The 21,276-nt window shown below is 47.6% G+C and overlaps 1 protein-coding gene across 6 annotated transcripts in view; it reads right to left on the bottom strand.

Moving 5' to 3' along the window:
* Positions 1 to 3,020: 3,020 nt before the first annotated feature.
* The window catches only part of ZNF217 (zinc finger protein 217), a 34,309-nt gene continuing 16,053 nt past the window's right edge, over positions 3,021 to 21,276 (bottom strand). For 4 of the 6 annotated variants that reach the window (XM_084776745.1, XM_084776747.1, XM_084776746.1 and 1 more), the window contains exons 2-6: positions 13,469 to 15,197; positions 10,732 to 10,848; positions 8,622 to 10,121; positions 6,809 to 6,940; positions 3,021 to 5,037 (exon numbers count right to left, since the gene is read on the bottom strand). In XM_084776745.1, the coding sequence (XP_084632871.1) occupies positions 6,831 to 6,940; positions 8,622 to 10,121; positions 10,732 to 10,848; positions 13,469 to 14,855 (3,114 nt within the window). In that variant the 5' untranslated portion in view covers positions 14,856 to 15,197 and the 3' untranslated portion in view covers positions 3,021 to 5,037; positions 6,809 to 6,830. Of the gene's footprint in view, positions 5,038 to 6,808; positions 6,941 to 8,621; positions 10,122 to 10,731; positions 10,849 to 13,468; positions 15,198 to 16,382; positions 16,519 to 21,276 lie in introns of those variants that run through there. The other 2 variants (XM_084776749.1, XM_084776750.1) reach the window with 2 other exon arrangements.

The following is a 21,276-nucleotide window of genomic DNA, read 5'->3' as shown; positions in this document are numbered from 1 at the left end:
TAATGCCAGGACTCAGGATGTGCAAGCGAGCAGTTACACTTAGCTTCTAGCTAAAAGCAAATCTGCAAGTAGGCACCTTGGCAGGATAAAGGTTCCTACCATCCTCCCCGGCTCTATTACATACATGACTGTCCTCAGGAGGGATCCCTGCAGCAGCAGAGCCCCTGCCTGTAGAGGACCCGGTGCTGCCACACACACATGGTGCCTGACCCAGCAGGTCTGGCCAAGCCTGGCAGTCCGCATTTCTGACAATTCTGCTATTCTGAGGGACAGCTACAAAGCCCTACTTTACACAAGCAACTTCAAAAGGAAATCAATGTAAAGGCTTCCACTGGAGACGCAGGGAGTCGCACTGGCATTGTCTGTGTACAGTAAGCTACAGTCACATGTCAAGGCCACTGAGAAGCCAGGTGTTCGCATCACAGGGCAAAGGCAAAGGCTCTATCTCGACTGTGAGCTGGAGGCAGCAGTGGGATTCACAAAGGTGTCCACACCCCCAAAAAACCAGAAACAGACAAAACAGAACCCACATTTTCACGTTCCCAACATGAAGATGACCCAGAGACCCAGCGCCAGGAACCTCAATCCTCTCTCCTGTTTCTCACGGTTGAGATGTAGCCTCATGTGGAGTGCTCGCTGCTCTTAGGGGAAAGAGCTGGCCTCTGTGGCACCTGCAGTCACATGTACATAATTAAGAATTCAGGGGCTGGAAAACAAGTTCAGTGGTTAAAAGCACTCACTGCTTTTCTAGAGGACTTGAGGTTCAACTGCCAGCAGCCATGCCCGGCACATCAGTCTCCAAGGAGCCAGTGGCCCTAACCACCGTGGGGAAGAGTGTGTTTACATATACTTTGGGACAGGGTTTCTCTGTGTAGCCCTGGCTGTCCTGGACTTACTTTGTAGACCAGGCTGGCATCAAACTCAGTGATTCACCTGCCTCTGCCTCCCGAGTTCTGGGATTAAAGGCTTTTACATACACTTTTTTTAAAAAGGAAATGAATTGTTCAATTTTTTTTTTTTTTCATTTTTAATAGATCTTTTTAAAAGACGGGTGGGCTGGAGATGGTTTGGTGGCCAGGAGCACTTGCGTCCACATGGGGTAGCAAGACGACCTCCTACAGCTCGGGTGGATCTGAGGTCCTTTCCTGTTCCCTGTGGGTCCCCACACACATATACACAGGTTAAATATCTTTAACTTTAAAATAATACAAAAGAACCCAAGATGAAATCAGGTCTGGTCACAGCAAAAGGGTGAGGACACAACACTCTTTGAGAAAACCTGGGGCTCCCAGGAGACACTGCCGCTGGCCAGACGACGTCACATACTCAAGGAAGACATCCATTCATTCCTGGGTCACTCCTGAAAGCCAAGGGGCTGCCAGCCAGGCGGTGGCGGACAGAAAGGTGATCTTTATTCAAACTGTGTTTCAGTCCCAGAGCAAGTTTGCTTTTGTCCTCTCAGAATGACCTGGAGTTCACAGTGCCCCTCCTTCAGTCTCCCATGTTTAGCTGGGATATAGGCCCAAGCTACCAAGCCCCACTATTCTCATGGTCTTTCTAGTTTCCATAGATGATAAAAGAACAATGGAATCGTCTATATACTCCATTAAACTTATATTAATTGTATTTTATTTTATGTGACTTTCTGTGTCTGTATATGGTCACCAGGAATTGAATTCAGGTCATCAGGTTTGAAGTGCAATGCTTTTTACCACTGAACCATCTTACTGGTCCCAACAAAGTTCTGTTAATTTTTTAAGGTAATTCTGTGTGTGTGTGTGTTAGGTTTTTTCAGACAGGGTCTTTCTGTGTAGCCTTGGCTGTCCTGGACTCAACTTTGTAGACCAGGCTGGCTTCAAACTCTGCCTCCCAAGTGCTGGGATTAAAGGCGTGCGCCACCATGCCCAGGTAGATGCCCAGGAGGAGCCAGCTTTGATTCCCAGAATTCACATGGTAGCTCACAATCATCCCATCACTCCAGTCCTGGGGTACCATGCCCTCTTCTGATTGCTGTGATCAACAGGCACACATGTGGTACAGACACATACATGCACACAGAACACATAAATCTTTTTAAGATTTACTTTTTCTATGTATATGAGTGCATGTACACCTGCATGCCAAAAGAAGGCATCAGATCACATTGTAGATGGTTGTGAATCACCATGTGGTTGCTGGGAATTGAACTCAGGACCTCTGGAAGGACAGCCAGTGCTCTTAACCTCTGAGCCATCTCTCCATCCCCAGAACACATAAATCATAAAAAAAATAAAAATAAAAAAAAGCTTATCTTCTAAAGATGCACACACAAATAGTTCAGAGATAAAATTTAATTGTCTGGGGTTTGCTTTGCAACAACCCAGGAGAAACCAGACACACAACGCCAGGACCTGGGAAACAGTGGCAAGATAGCAAGTTCAAAAGCACACCTGAGTCTGCTGGGAGCCCGGGCTGTCCCTGGACAGAGGTAAATCCAGGAAGGGTGCTGGGGAGCACTAGGTGTTCCCCAACCTCCACCCTATAAAAAAACAAAGAGCTTGCGAAGGCACAGGGTGGCCTACACCTGAATCCCAGCACTTGAGAGGTAGAGGCAGGCAGATCTGTGAGTTTAAAACCAGGCTCGTCTAAAGAATGAGTCCAGGACAGCCTTGGCTACACAAAGAAACCCTGTCTGGGAAAGAAAAAAGAAAAAGAGCTCAGTGGGTAAGAGGCACAACTGAACTGCCCAGGTTTGACCCCCAAGTCCTTATACACGTGGAAGCATAGAGGCAACCCCTGGAAGTTGTCTCCACACACACGCCATGTTGCCTGAGCCCCAACACAAAATAAAAATAATAGTTTTTAAATGTAAAACAAGAATCAGGGCCCAGGCAAGGCAGCTCAGTGTGTAAGGACATCTGTAGCCAGACCTAATAGCCTCAGTGATCTCGACACACATGGACGGGGAGAGCTAACCCCTGGATACACACACGCATGTACACACACCAATAACAAAGCAAAAACACAATGAACACCAGAACTGTAAAACACCAAATCTGTATTTACATCCACATATAATAACATAACTTTAAGCTGAAATATATCATAAATAAAGCATGTCTACTGTCTGACAACTTAAGTATCAACAATTAAAATAAATCAAACTGGAATGAAATAAATACATTAACAAAAATCCAACAAATTGTACCTCTTATCACATGTACTGTTGCCTCAAAGGGAAAGACACACAAAGCAGTAGTATCCCAAGAGTTAATACTGATGACAAGAACACACTGTGAAGCATAAAGGGCTGTTGAAAAACAAACCAAAAAATCTTGAATTTTTATGCATTCAGAAATTATAGCTAGAGAAATCGGAAAGGACCCAAAATTTCAGCATTACACACATTGACTTGTTTTCTAATAGATTTGGTGATTTTTTTTAATACGGGTTTAATTTTTGCCCCTATTGTATATAACTTCTCCCCTCAAGATTTACACGTAATGTCTCCGCGAGCTTCCTGTACACTCGCTGGATTTAGGCAAAGATCCAGTCAATCATCTTGCAAATGTGTTAATCTTCAAAAATAGGCTATAAAAGTGCAGAACCTAAGAACACAGTCTAGATTATGTACATATGGCTCAGCTTGTGGACGGGGACAGGGCCTAGTGTGCATGTTCCTGATACAAAAGCACTTTCTGTGAGAGCAGACATCTCCACCCAGGTCTCCCCAAGGACCCCTCACGCTGCACAATGAAGTGGGGAGAAGGCGGGGTTGAGCTCCTCACCCTTTGTCCTGTCAAGAGGGCTGGGGCAAGAAAAACGAGCAGTGCAAATTTATTTTTGAAACAGTTTCTTAATAAAATATTTTGGGTTTCCAAAACCCATGAACTGTTGAATCAACTCGGACATCAAAGAAGCTCAAGCTTAAAACGGCGAGTGAGGCAGCTGGTGGCTGTCCTCCCTCAACCCCAAGCTGCCTGTGCGCCGAGGAACTCACCCTGACTGTAAAACAAAAATCGGGGGAGACAAGGGAGTGTGCAGCACATTTTCTCTCCCTGCCTTCCAGGAGGCTCAGCCATCAGTTCCTCACCCAGGCTCAAGGTGTCCACACTTGAAACACCAGACACACCAAGACTCCAGATACAAACTTAAAAAATTCCCAAACCTTTCACTCCCTTTAAAATTGCTTCCCGGCATGCAATTCACACAAGGAAATGTGGCGTACTACCTAGACTTAACTCAGACAACTCTCCGAGAAACGGAATCTTCCAGCAGAAATGAAGAAGTGAGATCGCTCCCTTCGGAGCCTGGCTTGTCCTTCGACACTGGCCACTCTACAGAGGCAGCTTCTCTGTAGGAACACTCGCTCAAAAGCACCACACGCCATCCCCAGGGCAGGATGCTGGGGGTTCCAGGATAACCTGTACACACTAGCTGCTAACAGCCATACTAAAAGGAGCCAGGTTCAGCCCTGCTGACCTCAAGATGCACAGCACATCTTCAGCATGTCAATACTTCCATCAACAATTCTGTCAAGACAAACAATAGACTGTGGAGGACTCGACATAACACAGGTCAGTGAGAATTTGCTTTAAAACATGTTTTAAATGAAAAAGCATAAAGAAGGAGAAAAGGCTCAAATCACTGAGCCCCTTGAGGGAAAGAAACGCACAGTACTTAAGCGAGTTTGCAACGTAGGCATTTACAGTTACCTGAGGTGCAAGCGTTACAACACCCACCCCACCCCACCCCACCCCCAAGAATTTCTTTTCAGCAGCGCTCAAGTATACAAAAACATATTTGGTCAATTCTTTAAAAAAAAAATATTTAGGGACAAAATAGACTTGCAGTCCCCATTTGTGCATGGCCCAACCGCTCCCATTAGTTTTTATTGCTATTTGGTACAGAAGTTAACAGAACTTTAGAATGTAGTGTTCCTTCTCTGTCCCTGTAGGGTGTATGTACAATCCAGTCACAGCTTGTTCAACAGCTCTCACGTGCTCGAAAGGTGAACCAAAGTGATTCCAAGGGAAATGTGTACTTGCATCCAGAGACCTAACAGAAAAGGGTTAAACGTGATTAGAAAAGCACACAAGCATAAAGGGCGGTAAGGAGTACGTTGGAGAAGTGGTTTGGTTCCCAGCACCCACGTCAGGCGGCTCAGTCGCCTGTAGCCCTCTTTTGGTTTCCAAAGGCATCTGCACTCACATGGCATTCACTCACACAGATGCACACATAAGTAAAAATAATAGTTCTTTAAAGCATACATGAATAGAACTAGGGGGACCTAGAAGGAAAAAGGGTTCCACCTATGAAGCTAGACTAGACCATACGCTGATGAGGTGAGACCGAGAGAACCTCGCTGAGAACCAGAACCCAGGACTTGTTGTTACATTGTCTCTGGCAACTGCAACTGCCACGAACTCAGAAGGGCTACCCAGGTGTGGTGGCTCTCCTCTGTAATGCCAGGACTGAGGAAACCGAAGCAGGATTACCAAGTTAAATGCAGCCAAGACCCTGTCCCCGACTTGCCACAATAAAACACAGCCAGAGGCATAGCTCAGTTAAGAGATCCTGCTTATTGAGGGGAGGCACTGAGTCAAACCCTCCACCGAGCGATGCTATTCCCTGAAGCTGGAGCATCCTACGCTCTCCGCACCCCAGGGTCTATCAACTGAGGCCTCTGTCTAGGAGCCCCAGCCAGCCAGTTAACTTCTATGAGACCTAAGCCTAAGCCCCATCTGTGGCATCTAAATGGACAGCCAGACAGTGCTGACAATGCCTCCCTGAGCTCAGGAGGCTCCCACTCAAATACATCTGACCCCTAAGGCCTAAGTGCAGACACCTGTGCTTGCCCCTGACCCCAGCTGCCTTCTCAGACAGATAAGGACTTCAGAATGCTTTGAATCAGTTCTCAACCCAGAAGTCAGGTCCAGCTTCAGCTCTGTTTAGACCCAGGACAAGACCTGTTTTCCTCACACTGGCTTGCTGGCTCGGAGTGTGTGCCTCCCAGCCTAGGGTCAGAAACCTTGTCTATTTTCAACTTTGATCACTGGGTTGGTTACACACCCAATTTTGCTGTTGTAGAAAGGAGCAGCTATGGACTGCATGTAAACAAAAGGGTTCGGTGCATCGCAATCCAATTTCTTTGACAACTAACAGCACTCTGAGCGTGGCCTGCTGGGCCCTGACCTGGGCCCAGAGATATTCACGAAAAGGCTCAGTATTCTTCAGGGGCCACTGTGACTCTACTGACAGTCACCCACAGTCCAGAGTATTGTAACTTGTTTTGTTTTACTTTTCAAGACAGGGTTTCTCTGTGCAGCCCTACCTGTCCTGGAACTCAATCTATAGACCAAGCTGATCTCTGTCTCTGCTGGGATTAAAGGCGGGCAGAACCACCCACCAAGTATTATAAATTTTAAAACATCTTTTAAAAGACAAAGAGGGGTGGCTCAGTGGTTAGGAGCACTGGCTGCTCTTCCAGGACCTACACGGCAGCTCACAACTGTTACTCCAGTTCTGGGGAACCCAAAGGCCTCATACAGACATTCATGTTAAGTAATAAAACAATGCACACAAATTAAATCATTAAGGACTATAAAATAAAATGGGGCCAGTCAGATGGCTCACCTGATGCAGGCACTGCTGCTGATGGAGTAGGAGAAAGACAACTCCCTAAAGACACTCTCCATGAACACAAATCAACCCATCAACAAACGAACATAATTTTAAAATATTGATCATTCTTTTAATTCAAAAAGAAAATTATTCTGTTGTATACAAGTAAAATCAACATAATATATTTCAAGACAACAATGCTCACCTTTCCCCCCCAAAATCAGGAATCAAGACTTTTTGTCATTTGGTCGATAATGTGTATTTCCAATAAAATTCTCATAGCTTCTCTTCTGCAGCATGCTGCTGGACAGGTGCTGGTACGATACTGGCCTCTTTCCTGGTTGGAGAGAAAGGGAAGGCGACTCAGAGCCTAGCAGCAGCAATGGGACAGACAGGAGGTGCAGGCTCTCAACAGCAGGAAGCAAGCAGCTACAACTACCCTGTTTCTATGACACTCGACAGCACAGTACCTTAGGAGACTAAGAAAGGGCAACAGAGGTGCACACCTTGAATCCCAGAGCTGAGGTGGAGGTGGACAGATCGATAGCTATCTGTTCAGTTGAGCAGCCAGCCAAGGCTACAAAGTTAAGAGCCTGTCTTCAAAAGAAACATATGCCAGGCCCGGGGACACATGCCCTAATCGCAGCACTTAAGAGACAGAGCAAGATGCTTGGAAGTTTGAGGATATCCTGATCTACAGAGCATATTCCAAGCCAGGGCTACACAGTGAGATCCTGTCTCAAGACCACAAAACAAATAAACTGAACACACACACTTACTTAAACTAAGCACCAACAAGACAGCTCAGCCACAAGTCGAGTAAGCCGGTAACCTGAGTGTGGAGGAAGGGGACCATGCACGCACTCATCTCCATCAATCAGCACATAATAAACAATCCAAGGCTACACGGGAGTCAAAACTCTACAATAGGAAAGAGGATCAAGGGCTTCCACTGAAAGAACCTGTTCAGCTAAACTATGGGACACTGGACACCTAAACCCACAGGTAGCAGAAACCACCACTTCAGCACTAGAGCCGTAGCTCAGTTAGAAGTGTTTACAAAGCCCGCCCAAGGCCCTGGGTTTGACAGCCAGCATCCATAAAGCACAAATTACTACTTCATGACAATGCTAAGCAATTTCACTGCAGTGGAGGAAAACACTTGAATGTACCACCCTCATAGCTCAGGGCTTCACAGTACAAATTAAGGAGAAAAGTACAGTTCGACAAAACTCAAAACAAACTGTTTCCACAGCTCAACACTCCAACCATATAGGTCTGGCTGTGACTCTCCTTGAAGCAGCACAAATCTGCAAGAGACCCCTGGTCTACCTTCCTCCACGTATAGGCGAACAGCAGAAACCCCCATGACACACCTGAAAAGAACCATTTCCCTATGGGAATTCCAAGTCATCACAAGATGACCACAAGACAACCTCATCAGGAACACAGCCAAAAGCAGATCTATTGTGCCAGTGTCACACACTGGTGGGAATTTCTTAATCCAGGAGCTCCTACTCTATCCACTTCTGACAGGACAAGGAGCCGCCCATGTGTACAAAGAGGGACATAGAAGAATGCCAAATCCCACCATGGGCTTGGTGTGTTGGCCGTAACTTGTGGAAAGGAGAAGGGGGCTGTGACAAAGGACCTCAACAGGCCTTCAGTGGCACTCATGTTTTGCTTTTTTCGTGGAATGATATACACATCCCAGGCTAATCTCCCCAGCGCCTCAGCCACCCAGTGCTGGGGGACAGATGTGCACTACCATGACCAGCTGGTACCTGGACTTCAGCAGCAAGGAAAACAACTACTTTTGGCTTGTTTTTATTTTTGTTTTATTCTACATCATTTCCTTAAGAGCAACTCAAGACTTAACCGGCAAAGTTAAGCTCTAAAGGCCCACAACCGTTGCTACAATGTGGATATAGAAGCATGTCTGCCTGGCCCTGAGAACCTGGTTCTCCTATGGGATGTGTCTAAACCCAGCACCGCCAACCTAGCGCCTGTGGGAATACCTTCAAGGGCTGGACTGGCTCCTGTATGTCCCACAGGTCCACAGGTGTACAACGGTCCAGGAGCACTGTAGGCCTTCTGCACAGTCAACACATTAGGCGACTCCACCTCCCCGGGGCTCAGGAAACGGGTTTTAGGGGGCAGCACAGGCGGTGGGCACACACACTCTGGTAACAAGGAGGTGATGCTCCTGACCACGTACTTGGGGAACTCGAAGCCCCTTCTGCCATTGGGCCCAGGGTGCTCTGAGTCTGGGGACAGCACACTGGACTTGAGTCTTTTGGGAAGTGGCTCCGTGAACTCTGCTGTGGCACTGCCAGCATTGCGATGGCAGTAATAGTCTCTCCCTGGGTGCTGTACCCATGGGCCATCAACCTTCACAGGGTACTCACTGGAACCGTTGCCACTGCTGCTGCTGAGGGGGCACTGAGAAGGGGCAGCTGACGGGGTCGTCTTCAGTTTCAGCTCAGGTCTTTTCACCTTATCTGTAGCAGCACAGATGCCACCTTTGGAAAACAGCTCTGACTGTTGCTGTCTGGTGGTGCCAGGACCCCCGGCACTGGGCTGTGACCTGTGCGACTTCAGGTTACTTGGGGCTAAAGTGCTGTTGTCTGGTCCTGAAGTCTGGGGAGCTTTGCTTGGACCCGAGATCCCCTGCCGAATCTTCTCTGGGTGCAGGGACTTGGCTTGTGATGAGAAGGCAGACTTGGCCTTGGGCTTGTGCAAACCAGCCAGGGGAGGTACATCTTTGCCCAGCAAGGCAGGAGGGCACCCCGTCCGCCTGTTCCTCAGCACAGACTTGCTACTGCAGTTCTTGTGTGTGTCTGGGTTGTACCTGTGCTCCAGTCTCTGGTGCATCATCAGGACTTCCGGATAAAAGGTCTTGAAAGTACAGAAGGGACAGGCGATGCTGGGGATGAGACACCTGCTCAGAGAGATTGCAGGACAGGCATGGAGCGCCCCGAGGGACAGATTCAAGGGCCTGTCCTGGCAGTCAGCCTCCCGATCCATCTTGTCCCTATGGCCAGTTTCCCAGGCTAGGGGCCCAATCCCCTCGAGTCTGCAGGCAGGGCTGCTGGCCTGAGGCTCGCCTGCTGCTCTCTTTTTGGGCATGTCCAGATAAGCAGGGGCAGGACTCCTTCGCACTTTCTCACCACTATCGGCTGCATTTTTATGGAAATCCTGAGTATCATTGTGTGCTGGTGAGAGGACAGCACTGCCCAGAACACTCTGAAACACAGACGTTGTCTCCTTAAGCTGCTTGGCAGGTGGGCTGCCCTTAACATCTTTGGCACCATCATGAAATCGCTTTAAATTTTTGGTCTGTGCACTGTCGGCCATTACTAGTGCATCCTGCGGCTCCTGGCTCCGGCCTTCACTCTTGGACTCAGCTGCAGCATCCACCAGCTGCTTGTCCTTGTGGTGTCTCTCCAAGTGGTACCTGAGAGATGTCTTCTGGGCTGCAGCATACTCACAGAATTCACATTTGTACGGTTTTTCACCTAAAACGAGATATGCCACTGAATCATGATGTTTAGGAGAGGTGCCAATAGAATTCTGCAAGTTCAACAAGCTATGACACCAAACATGCACGGGTTGTTCCCTATCTCCCAGTTCTCATATCGAGGGCCTCAAACGCCCCAGTGCAATGAACACTTTAAAGCATAAACCTGTCTCTCCCAGAGAAAGCTCACTGCACACTTTAACTGACCTGGCCTTCACCACTGCCCGTGGCAGTGCCTGTGCACTTTTCCAGCTAAGGAAACAGGAGCACCACAGGCTAACCAGTGCACCTGAGCCACAGGGACTCTTCGAAACCTCCTAACCCACACTACCACTGCACCTACATCCAAACAGCACTGAATGCACCCTTGCTTCACCACCCAAAATCATAAAAGGGTATAAGAAAGATGTAGCATTTTAAAATATTGCAGGCTTGCCTTAAGATACAGTAGCCACAAGCCAAGCTCAAGAGGACTCAGGGTTTCAAGGTGCAGCTGTGCTGTGAGGACACGCAGTAGCTGTACACACCACACCCTACAGCCATCAGAACCACAGAGCAACACAGAATTGTTTTAGGTAGCACATGCTTTAAACAAACAAGTCCTTTACCTGTATGCGTTCTGAGATGAATATTGAGGTAATAGTTTGAACGGAAAAACTTCCCACAGTAACTACACTCTCTCGAGGACGTGAGGGGCTTTGCTTTTCCTCCATCGTCATTTTTATCTTAAAGCAGAAACAAAAATATTTGTGTAAGTCAGACGAAGCACAGGACTCAGGCATTCAGACTCTAGTATTCTTGACACAAAACATTTGGGGAAACCATGAAAAAACTTATGTTAGTTCTGGGCAGAAGTTTCAAAGGCTAAAATAACATACCAAATGCCATCAGGCAGTGTTTCATGTCTTATACTGTGTGCTTTTGTTTTGTTTTGGAGACAAGGTATCACTATGTAGCCCTGACTGGCTTCGAACTCAAAGACGCACACCTACCTCCCTAGTGCTGTGCTGGGATTAAAGGGGTATGCCACCATGCCTGGCACTACCCCATGCCCTGTTGTGACCTCAGTGCAACCTAGTGCCCTAGTGAGGCCAGGGTTTGTACTTTATTCACAAGAATGGCTGTTTAACTAATAGATGAAACCTGACAGGCACCTTCTGTTCTTGCCACTGGCATGCGCTACACCTGGCTCATATTTAAGGCGGATGTACCCAGTGGCCAGAGACACTGCCTTACTCAGAACCAGTAAATTCATTTGGAGGAACTATAAAACCTCCCCAACTACCAGCAGAAAATGGCTTGAGATTGAAGTCACCACTAGAGGGCAGCAAGCACAAAATAACCTCAAAAGGTGGACAAGCACCTAAGAAAGTTGATCAAAATTTACCCAAGTTTGGGAAGGCAGAGTCTGTGGTTTCCAAGCAATCTCAGGGGCAAAACAGATCTGGCTCATCAGAATCTACTCCAAAAGCCAGGGCAAAGTGGCTGATGTGAAAAACCCACTGGGGTCAGGGGCAAACCAAACCTGGCTGAGGCTTTACTCTCTCAGCAGCCCCCCAGCTTGCAGGTGATGTGAAACTATTAAGGCACCTCCGCTGGCTTGTCAGGTCTATAGGAATGTACAGATATGAATGGCCACCACATGGTCATCTCTTGAAGGCTAGTTATCAGGGCCACGGTGCAGCACAACGGTCAATCACAGATGCACAGGTCCCACCTGTTCCCAAAAGGCATACTCACTACTTCACCCGCCTGGGTGAGAGCAGTGGGATGAATGGCCTCTGCCGCCTCATTACACTAAATCCCCACTAGGGAAGGAGATCCATAAAACACACAACTAAGCTAAAATAGTACCAGAGTCTTTGAAAAGCCATCAGACTTTGTTTTTGCACTTCTTTAGAGAAAACCTAAAGCAGGCTGGCTGACAGCACAGTGGACAATGCCCTCACTCAGTCCCACTGCATTCGCAGATTTGTCCACAGCTCGCCCTGCCTCCAGCTATGTCAGGGTATATAGGCTTTGTTACAATACATGCAAATGGCTAGGGACACCTCTACCATACAGGCTGTGGCACCTAGAGCCTGCATTCTATCCCAGAATCTGATTGGACTATGCTGTTCTGTGCAGGGTTGCAAACTTTTACAACTGATTAATGTTGAACTCATCCTAGGGAGAAGTACCAGAGGTGGATGAACCTATTTTGCAAACAGGGATACCACCAAGGAAAGGTTGGGCTATGTCACCAAGAACCATAGCCTGACCCTGACGCTCCCACCTGTGGAAGCCAGGCCAGAAAGCTTTCCGTGGGAGCATGAGAGATCTCCAGTGTTGACACTGCAGGAACTGCCAAGCGCAGAGGCCACTGCAGGGTTCTTAAGACATGGTGGGCACCAGGTGTCCATCCTTTAGGTTCTGGGTTCTGAGGAGTGGACTATACATTGTCCCTGGAAAATCAGCTGACTGAACACTTGTCATGAAAACAAAGATCCTCAAGTCCATTCACTAGCGACCAGAAAAGCACTGGGTACAGGTTCACATCCACAGTGCTTAACAGACTGACTGTTCCTCAGACTCACCCTGGTCCTACCAAAGACTTCCAACATACCACCTAGTGCCACAAGCACCTCTAGGTGTGACCATTAGCCTGTAGACCACACCCACACATCAGGGGTGTTGGGTACTTTAAGCAACACAGCCCACATTCAGGGACAAGAGACAACGGTTCAAGTGGAAGTGGGCAGCCAAGAAAAGAAACAAGAGTGGACTCCCCTGCTCTAAGCTCATGCCCAAATCATGAGACCCTGGGCAACACCCTGTTTCTATAAACACCATCAGAACACATCAAATTCATGGAGAAAGCCTCAAGTGGGCCCACCTCCCTGGATTTCACCAACAAACCATCTGGAAGCTCCCTCATGACCACTGGCCTCACAAGCACCAGGTGATCAGAGTGCATCAGGTGGTTCCCACAGCAGGACTAGCAGACTGTACTAAGGAAGCCCCCCAGCTTCCTCTGGGACCGCTGGAAATCCATCTGGAGAATGGCATGGACAGTCCTGGTCTCACAAGTTAAGAACAGGAATGCTAGAGAACTGCTACGAAGTCCTGGGTCTCCGTTCCAGAACTCCTAGCATCCTGCACCAGGTCATGGCCTCAGTCCGAGGCCTGAGGAAGCCAGTAGCACCCACTGATGTATCAGCTATAAAAACCTGAGTCCTTAGGAAGCAAAACGTAGTACAGGGCCCATCAGGAGCAAGACAGTGGACAGGCCTTTGAACTCAGGGCCTGAGACACTGAGTCCACAGTGACACCACAGAACACTGCCTAGGAGGCAGCAGTACTCACCCAAATGGAGCCCTTCGGGAAGGGCATCCTCAGACCAGTCTTCAGAGCCCCCTTCTCGGTCCACGGCCCCACTGTCTTCCAGAGTGGTGGCGAGGTCTGGGGAGCAAGTCCCAGGCTGCCTTCCATCCACAGACATGGTAGGCGATGGGGCATCTGCCCTCCTGTCCTTCTTGTGTACTCGGGAGTGCAGGACAAGCTGGTGGTAGGTCCTGAAGGCTTTACTGCACTCTGAGCAGTGTGTGGGCTTCTCCTTGCTGCTGGGCAACTTGGGATCACCGTCCCCAGAAGGCACTTCACTGTTGGCGTGTCTAGGCTTCTCTTTGTCTTGCGAGAGGCCTGGACAACTGCTTCTATTTGTTTTGGACTTCCCAGAACCTTCTGACTTACCCCCAATCCATATTTCTCCAAGTTCCTCTTTCTCTGAACATGAATCATCATTGTCCGTGCTTCCTTCTTGGCCTGACTCTTTCACCTCTTCTTGGGCAACGGCCACTTTTCCTTTGGTAGCCAGCTGCCATGCCTGGTAGGTGGTGAATGGGTCAAGCTGAGGTATACAGGTCATGGGCTTCACTATAGTCTCTGAAGTTGATCTGGGTCTCAAGTTCAAAAACTGCAGCAGCTCTTCCTTCGAGGACGTGGGTCCCTCTTGCTGGTCATCAGGGGCTGTGCTGCTGGCACTGGGGGCGGTTTCTTTGGCATGAACCTTGCTGTGCTCAATGAGGCTCTGCTTATTTGGGAAGAGGAAGCCACAAACCATACAGATCTTATAGGGAGTGGAGATGCTCCCAGATCCATGCGCCTGAACCACTTCATTGATGGTGACAGGGCTCTCCAGACCCTGCTGCAGCTTGCTCCTGGTGCCAGACTTGCCATTGTGTGTCCGCATGTGGTTCTTCAGGAACCACGGCTCCTTGAATCTTCTCCCACATAGGCTGCACCCATAAGTGAAGGAGTCCTTGTGTTTCTTCATGTGGCTCTCAACATCAAAAGCCATTGGGAATGTCTGCCCACACACTTCGCAGCTCAACTCCTCGTTTTCTTTGCTGCTCTTCTCCTTCGATACTTCTGTTGGTATCTGACCTTTATCAAGGGGACTCAGGTATTCGGCCTCTACTCGCAGGACAGCCGGCTCGCAGAGGGTGGGCCGGTGCTGCATGAGCACATGCTGACTGAGGTCTTCTGCATGGGAAAAGGCCTGGCTACAGAACATGCAGTCCAGGGCCATGTGCCCTTCCACTGGGGTCATGCTCTTGTCCTGTGCAGCTCGGAAGGGGACTGCAGCTGGCCCTCTAATAGACACAGCATCATCCACCTCCATCTGGGGGCCTAGGGAGCTGCCAATGACTTCCGGCCCATCCATGTACACGAGGAGGGATTGAGTTGGCATGCTGGCCTCCACTTCAGGGTCTGACAGGAAGGTCGATCCAGCTGTCTGCTGAGGAGTCTCTGGAGTTAAAATAAGGCCACTTGTGAGACACCACTCAAACCTCCAAGAGCCCTGTGCTTCAAAACTAGAGCAACTCTAAGTTCAGAGGGATGTGTATATGCCAGAGCTGGGGGAAGCTCCGTCAAGGATATGGTCTGTGCACAAACAAGGCAGCCAGGCTCCCCTGGGCTGTGATTCAGATCTGAGTCAGCATGAGGGCAGTCGTTCCATCTCCATCGGGTGAGTGGCTCAGTTGAGCAAGCCGTCCATCCCGGCAATGTGAAGACAAGGGACTTCCAAAATCTGGGAGGAAAAAACAAGACTAGGTGAGAAGGGCTCACTCAGAAAGAAGGCTTGGCCCATGAGTCACATGGCCTTTTCCATGAAAGGGACTAGATTCAATTGCCTCACCTTTAACTAATCCATAATGCATCCTGCTAAACATGTTTGTTAATTAAATCGTTAGCATAATTCCCAGTTGATACACTTACTAAGTGAGTAGAATTTCAACCAGTCAGGAGACTTTTAAGCCAGAGCTTGCTCAGAGATATAAATGCCAGGTTTAAACAAGGACTGGTAAACAACAGGCTGGCCAACCTGAGCTACACAGTGAGTTCAAAGCAAACCTTGTCAACATGAAACAGTCTCAAAAACAGTTTAAGAGCTTGAGCTTTAAGACAAAACTGATACAATTCTATGTCTCAAATGCCAAGATACACATGTCTCCTACATACAGACTGCAAAAGTTACAAAAGCCCAGTATGGTGGCATACACCTTCAATCTCAGCACTCCAGAGGAAGAGGTAGGTGGATCTCTCAAAGTTCCAAGCCAGCCTGGTTTACATAGTGAGTCTCTGCTAGAAAGAAAAAGTCACTGGCATCACGCCTTTAATCCCAGCTCTCGGGAAGCAGGTGGACTGCTATGAGTTTAAGGCCAGCCTGGTCTACAAAGCAAGTTCAGGAGAGCTAAAGCTACACAGAGAAACCCTGTCCCGAAAAGCAAAAAGTCATGAAAATGCGATGACAAAATGAGACTGATCCAAAACCTTGGCCCACAACACAGGGGCCTTTCCTCGAACTGTGCTTGGCCTTGAACCAGGACCCTGATGTTTCTGTCTCAAGGCACTGGATGCTGCCAGGCAGGGTAGGGCTTCAAAGGGCTAATGACCTACCAAAAGCAGAACCCGCTTACTTTTCAACCGTCCACATGTCTAACAGGCCTCCTCGGACCTGGCTCTGTGTGGCCCATTCTTCTATCAGAAAATACACAGCCCACCTCTTTTCCCCCACCTGTCACTGAGGCCCTGGCAGGCAAAAGAGGGACTTTATTTACCACTCTATAGGTTCTGATTTGGAGGCTGACCCTTCACTCTTGAAAAATATTTAATACCTTAAAAAAACAGCCAACATCCTTCATGGCACAAATGTTTTAAATAGTCCTGTCTCCTCCCGTGTAAAATTTGTGGAAACAAACGGGCACAAGGGTACCTGTCATAGCACTCTCCTCCTCCCTTCTGCATCCTACCCCACAGCACATCATGAAGCTGGCTCTTCCCCTTCTTCACCCTGAGCAGGGAGCCTGCAGAACACAGACTGGGGAAGAGGAGCAAAGCACTGGCAGCACTTTATCTTCCTTTCTGCCTTTGTTGCTATCACAATGGAGGACAAGACCTGGAGTAGTTACCACCCTGTGACGTAACAGAGACCTAAGTTCCAGCCTAAGTCAGGACCTTCAAGATGTCCCAACAAAGCAAACTCAACCAGGACACACTTTCTATGGTTAGAATTACAGCGAAGTCGACAAGCATTACACCCTGTCTATGGCTGTGGACAAATCCACACAACCAAAGCACTGGCAGCAGTTAAGCTTGGGACCAGTGATTCAGACTTCTACACATTCACTAGCCAGACGTCCACAAGCTGGGCAGTGTGTCCACTGGAGAACTAGGCACACACCCTGGAAAGGCAGGACCACACTCTGCCATCCCGGCCTCTCAGTGCTGGAGGGTTAAGTGCAGTTGGAGTACACTCACTCAGTTACTAGATGTCCCTTCCTCTTTAAGGCTCTAGAACAACCATTTAAAAATGGCAGACGAGCCAAGTCTGGTGGGGCACGCCTGTAATCCCAGCACTCGGGAAGCAAAGGCAGGTGGATTGCTGTGAGTTCGAGGCCAGCCTGGTCTACAAAGTGAGTCAGGATAGCCAAGGCTACACAGAAAGACCCTGTCTCATAAATTAAATAAATAAATAAATAAATAAATAAATGGGCCAACCTGGTCTACCAAGAAGTCCAGGGCAGCCAGGGCTACACCAAGAGAAACCCTGTCTCAAAAACAACAACAACAACCAAAAAAAAAAAAAAGCTGGGTGTAGTGGTCCGAACCTTTAATCCAGCACTTGGGAGGTAGAGGCAGGCAGATTGCTGTGAGTTCGAGGCTAGCCTCAATTCCAGGACAGCCAAGGCTACAAAGAGAAACCTTATCTCGAATTAAAAAATAAATAAAAATACAAAAAACAAAAAGACAGGCAAGCAATGGGCTATCATGTGAAACCCTATCTCATAAAAAGCTAGAAGCAAACCTGCTTGAGCTGGGTGGCACAGCAGGACACGGCACCACTGACTGGTTAAGCCTAGGCTTTTGGAAGACCATGATTCCTCTACATGCTTTAGTTACAAGCATGTGGGACAACCCCTGGTCACCATTTATCTACCACAGTTCAACTGTGACATACTCAAGACTTTAGTCCATCTAAAACCATCCTATGAGGAAATAGAAATTTAAAAATCAAGACAAAATTTTAAAATTCTTGAGCTGGGCGTGGTGGTACACGCCTTTAATCCCAGCACTTGAGAGACAAATGGATCTCTGTGTGTTCGAGGCCAGCCTGGTCTACAAAAGGAGTCCAGGACAGCCAAAATTATACAGAGAAACTCTGTCTAGGGAAAAAAATTCTCATTTGCTGTAAAGTATCTTCCGCTACCATTTTAAAAGTTATCAAATGTAAAAATTAGCATCCTAAGAGTCTACGCACAGATTGCTGGCTGTTCACTGCTGTTTCTCTGGAAGCTGACACTAGACTAAAACACACCCCAGAACTTCGACAGAAAGCAGAGACTTAAACAGGATGCATCTCTCAGGCTATATAGTCCCTGCTACTTCTGATCTGCTGCTAAAGTGAACCCTAAATCAGAGGCTACCACCCCATGACCACACACTCTGCAACCAAGACTATAACAGTATTTAAGACCATCTTTTTTTATTTGTAAATATGTATACGTGTGTGCAGGTGCCTGCAGAAGCCGGGCTGGAGTAGAAGAATGTCCGATCCCCCTGCAGCTAGAGCTGCAGCTAGCTGTGAGCTACCTGATGTGGATCCTGGGAACTGAACTCAGGTCCTCTGCAAGAACAGCAAGTGCTGCTAACTCATGAACAATTTTCTCTAAATTTTGTTGGTTTGGGTTTTTTTTGTTGTCCCTCTACATAGCTCTGGCTGTCTTGGGACTCTGTGTAGACCATCTTGACCTTGAACTCAAGAGACTGCCTCTGCCTCCCAAACACTGGGATTAGGAGATAGTACACCCAAACCTAGCTTCTCCCAGATTTTGCCCCCAAACTATAAAAGTTGACCAGCACAAACATCCCTGAACTGAGTTGAGGCCAGAGCACTGGCCTACCACACTATATGTATGACTAGGGTTCCACTCTAGCACTGAAAAATTTGTACCACGAGCTTGTTCCCTGCCTTGGTCCACCAAAATCTGGCAGCATTCTTCTTCACTATCTTGAAAAACCAAAAGAGGGAAAAAAATTTGCTTTGCTAAACTACAATCTTTAAAGACCTGTCATAGACTTAGTGTAAGCACCTATCGAAAGAGATGTTCTACTGTAATTACTACCTAACAAATGGTCCCTCTGCCTCAAGTACACAAGCAAATGCGGCTTTCCCAGAATGTTCTAGCCTTCATCCTGGAGTGCAGAAGGCAACAAAAATTCCAGGGTATACTTTTAAAGACTGTTTCTTGACAGAGAACAAGAATTATCTAGGTTTATTTGGTTGCCAGGAAATAAAGGGTTTAGAACCACCAAAGCCTGTTAAAAAGTACTTTGCCTTTAACCCCAGCACTCGGGAGGCAGAGGCAGGTGGATCGATGTGAGTTCGAGGCCAGCCTTGTCTACAAGCGAGTCCAGGACAGCCAAGGCTACATAGAGAAACCCTGTCTCGAAAAAACAAAAAACAAAAACAAAAAAAAGTATTTTGCAAAAATATGTTTAAAACCGTATTTTTTTTGGGGGGGGGGGTTTTCGAGACAGGGTCTCTCTGTGTAGCCTTGGCTGTCCTGGACTCACTTTGTAGACCAGGCTGGCCTCGAACTCACAGTGATCCACCTGCCTCTGCCTCCCGAGTGCTGGGACTAAAGGCGTGCGCCACCACACCCGGCTCTTAAAACCGTATTTAAATCCTTATTCCTGTTGTTCACACCCCTGAGCTGGCCAGGGCTTCATGCATCATGCCCTTTTATCTTTTTCTTTTCTTTTGTTTTAGATTTATTTATTATGTATACAATATTCTGCATGCAAGCCAGAAGAGGGCACCAGATCTCATTAGAGATGGTTGTGAGCCACCACGTGGTTGCTGGGAATTGAACTCAGGACCTTTGGAAGAGCAATCAATGCTCTTAACCTCTGAGCCATCTCTCCAGCCTCACATGGCCTTGTATCTTGAGAACATACTGGGGCTTAATGCATATTAAAATTACTTACTTTTTTATATACAACCACCACTGAAATTCAGTAAGAAGCACATGACTAACTGCTCAAGTGTGTCTGTTCTGTAAGTCACTAACTAGACATTGACATGTGACTAAAGTGACCATCAATTCTACCAATATCTGACTGTAAAATTACCAAGTACACAAGATAATGAAAAGCCCAACAACCTGCTCTGAACATTAGCCAGGGGAACTGACATTTGTGACAATTACTGGACTTGGAAACACCACTGCACATAGATGTGCTCACAACCTTCAGACAAGCACATCTGTGCTCTTCCTGTGAGTATGTTACCTCACATTCTTGGCAAAAGCTAACCCAGAGGATCAGGAAGGCATGCACTCAAGGGTGGAGTAACTGTCTCCCACATGCAGCCATCTGCCATGTCTTCCAACTGCTTCACCAAGTCACAGGTGTTCTAATAAATGTTCTACGACTCCGCTCACAGTGCTACACACTGACCAATTCACTTCTATCTTTAAAACTACAAAGTTAGGGCTGGAGACACGGCTCGGTGGCTAAAGGCACTGGTTGGCTACTCTTACAGAAAACCTAGGTTCAATTCCCAGTACTCACATGGCAGCTCACAGCTGTCTAACTCCAGTTACAAGGGACAAGCATATCACCCTGTTCTTGCCTCCAAAGGCACATACTCAGTGCTCAGAAGTACATAAATACCAAATACCAAGACATATAAAGATGTGCTGGGAAGGGTGTCTGGAAAGATTTACTTACTTGAGTGTTCTGCCTGAGTGTGCACCACCTGCATGCAGTGCCCAGAGTTTAGAAAAGGGCACCAGATCCCCTAGAACTGGAGTTATGAATGGCTGAGAGCTACAGTGTAGGTGCTGGGAACTGAACTGAACTGAACCCTGCAACAAGGGTTCTTAACCTACACCTTTTTGTTAATGCTACAAAAGGACGAACATCTACGTCAAACAATCAAAACCTACCTTTTAAAAAAACTATATTTATGTATGTATGGGGGGAGCATGCAAGCCACACCACATATATAGAGATCAAAGGGCAGACAATTTTAGGAAGCCAGTTCTCCCCTTCAAATATATGTCCTAAAAATCCAAATGCAGGTCATCAGGCACAGTGGCGAGTACTCTGGCATAGTGGCCATCTCCACAGCCCCTAAACCTGTAGCTTTTGATCTTTCCACACTATTCCAAGAACAGCACCAACGTGACACCAAGAACTAAGTGGTCAGACCAACTTTCCTAGCAGGAAGAGAAAAACACCTAACAGTTCAGAGAAACAGATTTAAGTATAAATGTTCATTTAAATTAAGCATCATAGCTGGAACCATCACAGGCAAAACACTGCTGGAGGAAAGGTGGGATGATCCTGGGTGAAACAACCCTACTTCCTCAAAGTCATACAGGAAACACTCAACTCTAAACAGAATGAAGCCAAAAAACGCACGAGTTATACGCCTAGCCTTTTTTAAAAAAAAACTAGAACCTGCCAGGCGGGCATGGTGGCACACACCTGTATTCCCAGCACTTAGGGAGGCAGAGGCAAGTGGATCTCTGCGAGTTCAAGGATAGGCTGGTCTACAAACTGAGTCCAGGACAGCCAGGGCTACAAGAGAACCCCTGTCT

The sequence above is a fragment of the Acomys minous genome, assembly GCF_964271855.1.
Source record: "Acomys minous genome assembly, chromosome: 3".
NCBI classification, from domain to species: domain Eukaryota; kingdom Metazoa; phylum Chordata; class Mammalia; order Rodentia; family Muridae; genus Acomys; species Acomys minous.
This window is presented reverse-complemented; position numbering and strand designations above follow the sequence as displayed.